This window comes from Polyodon spathula, chromosome 41 (genome assembly GCF_017654505.1).
Source record: "Polyodon spathula isolate WHYD16114869_AA chromosome 41, ASM1765450v1, whole genome shotgun sequence".
NCBI classification, from domain to species: domain Eukaryota; kingdom Metazoa; phylum Chordata; class Actinopteri; order Acipenseriformes; family Polyodontidae; genus Polyodon; species Polyodon spathula.
In genome coordinates, this window is record NC_054574.1 from 3,747,009 (window position 1) to 3,755,640 (window position 8,632).

General features: G+C 42.7%; 1 protein-coding gene across 1 annotated transcript; it reads right to left on the reverse strand.

Annotated features, from left to right (window-relative positions):
- Window positions 1-6,614: 6,614 nt before the first annotated feature.
- On the reverse strand, window positions 6,615-8,632 carry LOC121305080 (soluble scavenger receptor cysteine-rich domain-containing protein SSC5D-like). Its single transcript, XM_041236608.1, has 6 exons — window positions 8,595-8,632; window positions 7,734-8,220; window positions 7,602-7,665; window positions 7,314-7,383; window positions 7,092-7,244; window positions 6,615-7,027 (listed from the first exon to the last, which is right to left on the reverse strand). The coding sequence occupies exons 1-6, from the start codon at window positions 8,630-8,632 to the stop codon at window positions 6,688-6,690; spliced, it is 1,152 nt and encodes a 383-aa protein (XP_041092542.1). The 3' UTR covers window positions 6,615-6,687.

The following is an 8,632-nucleotide window of genomic DNA, read 5'->3' on the forward strand; positions in this document are numbered from 1 at the left end:
TGCCAGCCATGAACGGGGGGGGGGGGGGGGGGGGGGTGTTAGGAGATCAGCTCCCTCAGCCGCACTTTCGCGGCAGGAGGAACAGTGGCTGAATCCCTGGAAGAGGGGGCTGCCAGCCACGAAGGAGTGGGGAGTGAAGGACCTCCCACCATGGCCGCCACCATGGACACCTTGCTCCCCCTCTTTCGGGACTTTGAGACTAAGGGGGGAGGTGGCCACTGGGGCCATGTGTGCTTCGCACAAGGAGGGGATATGTAGCAGGGCGGGTTTGGGTCTCCCCCTCCGCCCCTGTGTCGTATTTGTATTTGTTTATTATGATTTATGTATTTATATATGACGGTGAAGTGCCATGTTGTTTTGTTATTGTTTTTGTGTGATCGTGTTCTGGCAGAGGCAAGGTAACAGCTTGTCCTCTGCCAGGAATCATTAATAAAAAAAACCTTGTGCAGAAGGTGGCCATCTCCCGAATTAATTAAGTGATTAATTTGTTGCTAATCGGGAGATGACATCACCACTCAGCATCATCCTGTCATAAACCTATATAGTGAATACAAATTGATGACATCAGTTTGTTTGCTACAGACACTTTTTAAAGGGGCAATGATGCACCGTTGCCATGTCTAACAGGGTAACTTCCATATAAATAGCTGGGCCTGTAATGATCTGTGGCAGGTGGAGGAGTCTCCTGTTGCATTGTTGTTCCATTTTATTATAGTTTAGCAGGAATAAGGCAAAAAAATCCCTGCATGTAACTTTGTTCCTGACTCCCTCCATTCCTGTGAGAATGTGGGTGGAACAGAGAAAAATGTGGGCGAATCTACCAATTAATTTAATGATCCAGGTGTGTATGAAAGGAATGTATTGTGATACAAGAGCAAAAGCATAGCTTATTGAAGATCACCAAGTAGTTCTTGAATGAAGAATAACAGGTTTTATAGTTGATACCAATACTCTGCCCATATAATTTAATTTGTCTTAAGTGTCCTTCAATGATCATTTGATCTTATTATGCATCATAAAAGTAACCTAATAGAACCATCATATGTATCGTGATCCATATCGTATAGCTACCTGCATAGTGCAATATGTTTCGTGATAGCACAATATCATTACACTCCTTCTTGATAAAGGGGTAAAGGTTCTTTAAAGTTCCTGTAGAACATACTTGTACAGTCAGTGTCGCCTAATCAGGATACTGATGAACCGGGATTTCTGCTTAAATGGGATACAACTCTGAGAGATGGTTCTGCCCAGAGCTATTTATGTTGTTTAATTGGGATATAGTATTTTCAAATTATGAATGGAGATCACTTTTCAGAACAAGGTCAGTGCAGTGAGTAGGTGATTACACTGTGACTTGTGTGAATTGTGTAAACCACGTTGCTGAAGGAGCTGCTGGAGTCTCCCGTGGTTTCTCAGGCTGCTGTTGCAGAAAGCTGGCGTGTCACATTGCAGGTGCCTTGCCTTGTGATAGACGTGATTTCATTCTTTTTTTTTATTTCATGTAGAAATAAAAAAAAAACAGCAACTCGTTTAACATTTAATTGTAAGCTTATGTGATTTTATTCTTTCTCTTTTCGTTAAGAAAATAAAAAAAAAGTGACCCAGCCGTCTCTGCTGCCTCTCGTTTAACTGGGACAGCCGCTTATCAGGATATTTTTTCTTTGTCACGAGGCACCCCGGTAAAGCAGCAGCGACTGCATTTGTATTTGTAATTGTTCTGTGGTGTTTCTTACCGATGTATTTCTTGTTGCAGGGGGACATGCCCATGGTTACACTCTGGTGCACTTGCAGACATTTCACAGCTCTGCTGAGGTCACAGGGTTACTTTAAACGTTCTTTAAAAAGTCACCAGGATCTGACGACGGAAACAACAATGCATTGTAGAAAAATCTTGTTTATGCCATAAATGTTTACATGTTCTATAAATACCAATAAGACAACGGTATGTACCCTAATTTATTAAAAGCACTGTATGGTAATCTATTTCATTTTACAGGGGAGCTGGGCATAGAGAACAGCATTCTTCAGACAGTGTTTAATCTTTTTGAAATTCTTTTAATACATTTTCTCATCCAAATAAAAAAAATATATATTTTGCATAGATAGTGCTTTGCAAATAGTTTTTAATGATAGTTTGCTTTAAAAAAAGTGATCACTTTTTATGATATAACTAAAATTTTGTTACATATAAAACTGATATTTCACTCCTGTTAGACTAAAGTGAAATAAACATGAACGCTTTTGTGAACTTTTCCTTATTTGTTTTATTCAGCAAAGCATACACACCTCTTACAAACAATGCAGGAACTCAATCTGTGAGAGATTGTCATTAAAAGGAACAGATCAGCTGTTAACATTTACAATCATGCTACAAGACACATAGAGCAGTGATGCCAGTGCGCTCTCCTTCTGTTCTGCCTGTTCTACACACGCAAACAGTGACGTATTACTTACACAAAAAAGACTGAAAGCTAAACAAAAAACAGTGAAGACACAAAGATCAATATGATCTGAACTCCCTCCTGTATGCTGGGATTTTGCTGTAGAACTACCAGAATGTATTTAGTTATATCAGTTTGTGGCTCCTGTACCTCTGTTTAGACGCAACTTCATGGACAGCCACTTTTAGCCAGGGGTCACTTGGGTTGAGAGAAAAATATATACGCTGGCAGTGAAAATGATTAAGTGACCAGCCTGAAACAGATTAGGGCTGGGACCACCTAATTACTAAAACATCTTGGTATCTCTGACACTTACTTAAAAAACATGCAAAAGATTTGAATGATCTGGCCATCTCAAACAGCAGTGCTATCATAAAATGCTACTGATTTTTAGGAAGGCTTCTACTGCCCAGTTTTGCACCCATTCGGGCACTCTCTAAAAATCTTGGTATCTCTTAATAGATAATCATCTTTATATGTATTGAAATATTTAAGCAATTCCAATTATTATCCAGTTACTACCAAGTTGGGCAATTGTTTTTCCATTTTAACCCAAAACATGTTTTCTGCAATGGTTCATGCCAAGAATCATACCAAATGTTACACCAGTTTTGAAAGTCACCACTGCAGAAACATATTTAGGGATAAACTAAAGATCAAGTGTCCCCTCACACAGTCATTCTGCATTGGTGGGGTGGATTTTTATATGAAATGCTTGGCTGGTTGAAGTCATATTTTGTTTGGTGTCTTAACCCCGTGGACATTCCACATCACAAAACCTGCACAGAACTCAACAGCACAACGGACTGACCTGATGCGGTGTCCCGATTGAGGTGTGCGGTGTCCTGATTGTGGTGTGTGGGGTCCTGATTGAGGTGTGCGGGGTCCTGATTGAGTTGTGCGGTGTCCTGATTGAGGTGTGCGGTGTCCTGATTGAGGTGTGCGGTGTCCTGATTGAGGTGTGCGGTGTCCTGATTGTGGTGTGCGGTGTCCTGATTGAGGTGTGCGGTGTCCTGATTGAGGTGTGCGGTGTCCTGATTGAGGTGTGCGGTGTCCTGATTGAGGTGTGCGGTGTCCTGATTGTGGTGTGCGGTGTCCTGATTGAGGTGTGCGGTGTCCTGATTGAGGTGTGCGGTGTCCTGATTGAGGTGTGCGGTGTCCTGATTGAGGTGTGCGGTGTCCTGATTGAGGTGTGCGGTGTCCTGATTGAGTTGTGCGGTGTCCTGATTGAGTTGTGCGGTGTCCTGATTGAGTTGTGCGGTGTCCTGATTGAGTTGTGCGGTGTCCTGATTGAGTTGTGCGGTGTCCTGATTGAGTTGTGCGGTGTCCTGATTGAGTTGTGCGGTGTCCTGATTGAGTTGTGCGGTGTCCTGATTGAGTTGTGCGGTGTCCTGATTGAGTTGTGCGGTGTCCTGATTGAGGTGTGCGGTGTCCTGATTGAGTTGTGCGGTGTCCTGATTGAGTTGTGCGGTGTCCTGATTGTGGTGTGCGGGGTCCTGATTGAGGTGTGCTCACTTGCAAGGCTGTGAAGCTCTTAGCCAGTCAGTGTAAGAAATTACTTAACAGCAAAATAAAATTACATAAAATAAATCCTAAGCTGTTCTGTTGCTCCAATATTAAGTCATCATTGGAACCTATTAAAAGCAATCACACTTACCACTGTGTGTAGATCTCACATTCAGAATATCAATGACAAAGCATTTTAAATGTTTAAACCACAACAGGGTCTATATAAAACAGATTAAGTACAGGTCGGCAGTCGTTTATCCGACCCCTTCTGTCACAGGTTCCTCTGACAGATAAATGAGTTTTGTGGCACGCCCATTAGATGATAATGGTGAACGAAAAAAAAAAACAGAAATACTGTACCACCATTATACCAGAAATAAAAATTGAATTTCCAAACATTAAATTGACAACAACAAGCATACTGTCTATGCTGCAACTGAAGTTACATTACTGGAAAACAATAACAGCACAGTATTATAATGGCGTTTGAAGAAGCGAAAACCCATTAAAGAAAAACTTACAGCGTGCAACACAAATCTACGATAATGGAGAAAAAGACTATTATACAGCACTTGCACTATAAAGCACAAGTGCGCTATGAGATGAGCAGTGCTGTTGGTCAACACTTGCTTTTACATCATCATATGCAATATAGGCATCGATGCAGGAATGTAACTTAACTCTGCTTACACACTTCAGTGCTGGCGAGTGCATGCTTACACACTTCAGTGCCGGCAAGCCCATGCTTACACACTTCAGTGCTGGCGAGTGCATGCTTACACACTTCAGTGTGGCGAGCATGGTGCTGGCGAGTGCATGAGTGCATGCTTACACACTTCAGTGCTGGTGAGTGCATGCTTACACACTTCGGTGCTGGCGAGCACATGCTTACACACTTCAGTGCTGGCGAGTGCATGCTTACACACTTCAGTGCCGGCGAGCCCATGCTTACACACTTCGGTGCTGGCGAGCGCATGCTTACACACTTCGGTGCTGGCGAGCGCATTCCCGTCACTTCCTGTTTGCTTTTAATCCAGACGCACGTCGCAGGACGGATAAGTGACTGATAACAAGCATTACAGTGCTGATGTAACAAAGTCAGAAAATGTGTGAAACGGTCATATGTAATATACATATCTGTTATAGCACTGAGCGACAGCTATTTGAGAGTGACAGACTCATAATAAATGGATGCTCACAATAAATGCCAGCTTTTCATCTGTTTTTTGATTTAATTACTTTCTAAGTGTTCATTGTGTCTATGTTGAGCTTGTGCTTCCTCCTGCAATCTGTGTGACACACAACTTGCTTCACTCACAGGCCTGACAGCAAAGAGTGCGTCAGAAATACTTTCAATGGAGGTAGCCACTAAAAACTTAACAGAAAAATGATCATGTAGGTTTCTTTGTTTTTACCCGTCTTTGAGCTTGTTTTTCCTAAGGTTGCACCAGCAGATGGGTTGGAATTGTGATCTAAATGCAATGAAAAGTAATGTTCAATGCTTGGCAGTTATGATTCTTTAAACAAACTCAAAGCCAGAACTATATGAACATGATTATTCAACACTGGAGCAACAGCAAACCACTCAGAATAACTTAATGATTCCAACCAAGAACCACACATTTGCAGTCCAAGCATTTGATTTATTTTAAAATTTTATTTACCTATATTTCTGTATGTGTAGGAGCAGCAGATATCCTCTATATTCTGTATCAACCATATTCATGGCTTAATATATCTTTGCTAAACATCACCCCAACCATTCACACATTGCAATGCAAAAATCTATTAAAATGGTGGATGGGTGGGCAGGAAACCTCATGTGCGCTAGGATATTGAAAGATACAATCACCTCAGGAGGGTTCAAATCCAAACAAGGTTAATATTAGACAATACATGCATCCAAAACACATCCCATAAAAGATGTGAACTTTCTAATCATTGGCGTTCAGTTTCTCAGCCCTAGAAAAAGGGCATACTTTTCCACAAATCAAATACAATTCTAAAAAAGTGCATGGATTACAATTAATGGTTCTCAGAGTCACTGTAGATAGTAACATAGATCCATAAATCTTACCTGCTCTGCTCTTCCATTAATTGTGACAAATAAAGCTTAATTATGACTGCACTGCAGCTCATATATTATGTGAAACAACCTGAACGTTAACCTGCTAGATTTTTTTTTTATTTCATATTTTTATAATTAAAGTTGTATGATGTAGAAATAATCACTTATACTGCCGTATTGGCTAGCAGAGCATTCACCTTTAACGCGCGTGGAAGTACTGAGCAATCTAACCAAATTGGTCATCTGATACAAAAAGGTGGCCCTATGTCTGCTTTTTGCATTTATATATATATATATATATATATATATATATATATATATATATATATATATATATATATATATATATATATAAATGTGGTGTGTGTAGCACGAGTGATTTAAAATATATAGTTGTATTTAAGCACAGGGATTGCACTAGAGAGAGAGAAGAGTAAAATAAAGTAAAAGAATAATTAAATAATAATTGCTATTTCGTGCTGGAAGGACCAGCAGGGTAATTGCTTGTTTTGACTCCCCATGTTTGTTTGTCTGTTTGTCCACAGTTTGTTTAGTGTTAATCTGTTTTGTTTGTCTATTTATTTTGGCCTCAAGTGCGGCGTGCTGATTTTTTGTTTAAACTTTTTATTTTGTAATAAAAGCACTGAGCGGCGCAGCGTCTCAGTTTCACTGCCGGCACTGCCTGTCTGCGTGTGAACTCCTTTCTGCCCTGACGTCACCCCTACAGTCAGTCTGTTCACAGTTACGTATTTTGTTTTCCTGCAAGTGAAGACGGGGGTATGGTAGTGTGGAGATGGAGTTGCAGCAGTGTGGAGACGGGGGTATGTGGTAGTGTGGAGATGGATTTGCAGCAGTGTGGAGACGAGGGTATGTGGTAGTGTGGAGATGGATTTGCAGCAGTGTGGAGACGGGGGTATGGTAGTGTGGAGATGGATTTGCAGCAGTGTGGAGACGGGGGTATGGTAGTGTGGAGATGGATTTGCAGCAGTGTGGAGACGGGGGTATGGTAGTGTGGAGATGGATTTGCAGCAGTGTGGAGACGAGGGTGCAGCAGTGTGGAGACGGGGGTGGTAGTGTGGAGATGGATTTGCAGCAGTGTGGAGACGGGGGTATGGTAGTGTGGAGATGGATTTGCAGCAGTGTGGAGACGGGGGTATGTGGTAGTGTGGAGATGGATTTGCAGCAGTGTGGAGACGGGGGTATGTGGTAGTGTGGAGATGGATTTGCAGCAGTGTGGAGACGAGATGGATTTGCAGCAGTGTGGAGACGGGGGTGGTAGTGTGGAGATGGATTTGCAGCAGTGTGGAGACGGGGGTATGGTAGTGTGGAGATGGATTTGCAGCAGTGTGGAGACGGGGGTATGTGGTAGTGTGGAGATGGCAGTGTGGAGACGAGGGTATGTGGTAGTGTGGAGATGGATTTGCAGCAGTGTGGAGACGGGGGTATGGTAGTGTGGAGATGGATTTGCAGCAGTGTGGAGACGGGGGTATGGTAGTGTGCAGATGGATTTGCAGCAGTGTGGAGACGGGGGTATGTGGTAGTGTGGAGATGGATTTGCAGCAGTGTGGAGACGGGGGTATGTGGTAGTGTGGAGATGGATTTGCAGCAGTGTGGAGACGGGGGTATGGTAGTGTGGAGATGGATTTGCAGCAGTGTGGAGACGAGATGGATTTAGTGTGGAGACGGGGGTATGTGGTAGTGTGGAGATGGATTTGCAGCAGTGTGGAGACGGGGGTATGGTAGTGTGGAGATGGATTTGCAGCAGTGTGGAGACGGGGGTATGGTAGTGTGGAGATGGATTTGCAGCAGTGTGGAGACGGGGGTATGTGGTAGTGTGGAGATGGATTTGCAGCAGTGTGGAGACGGGGGTATGTGGTAGTGTGGAGATGGATTTGCAGCAGTGTGGAGACGGGGGTATGGTAGTGTGCAGATGGATTTGCAGCAGTGTGGAGACGGGGGTATGGTAGTGTGGAGATGGATTTGCAGCAGTGTGGAGACGGGGGTATGGTAGTGTGGAGATGGATTTGCAGCAGTGTGGAGACGGGGGTATGGTAGTGTGGAGATGGATTTGCAGCAGTGTGGAGACGGGGGTATGGTAGTGTGGAGATGGATTTGCAGCAGTGTGGAGACGGGGGTATGTGGTAGTGTGCAGATGGATTTGCAATAGTTTGCAGTAACAGAGAATCCTGCACTGGTGTGCTTTATCTAGAGATTTTTCAGAAAACAATGGTGGAAAGAAATCAAACCCTTTTTACATTTAAACACTGCAACACTCTCTTTACCCAGTTTTGAATTGGTAGTTTCTGCTTAAATACAATCCTTTACTTCTAATTCAGTAGAAAATGTGACTGCCAAGACTAGCATGACATTCATTGTTAATCATGCATTTCGATGGGAGCAGAACTGATAGCCACCCACTCGTTCTGTATCGGTAGCAAATGGATAAAATTTCTGGCTTATTAAAACCTTTTCCTTTTTTTTAGATTCTGAGATACCAAGATATTAAACAAACAAGGGGGTTGACTGGGTTAAATGGGAAACGAATGCCTCAAACCCCAAGTAATTCATCATACTTTTTGGGGTACTGCTTCACTTTGGAGAATTTTTGCAT

What these genes read in the sequence shown, in the direction of transcription:
- LOC121305080 (XM_041236608.1), bottom strand. Translation starts at nt 8,632, where the DNA reads ATGCAAAAATTCTCCAAAGTGAAGCAGTACCCCAAAAA. An exon ending in CCGTCTCCACACTGCTGCAA is followed by an intron (nt 7,666 to 7,733) that starts ATCCATCTCCAC and finishes ACACTGCTGCAA; the next exon opens with ATCCATCTCCACACTACCAT. An exon ending in ATCCATCTCCACACTACCAC is followed by an intron (nt 7,384 to 7,601) that starts ATACCCCCGTCT and finishes CCACACTACCAC; the next exon opens with ATACCCCCGTCTCCACACTG.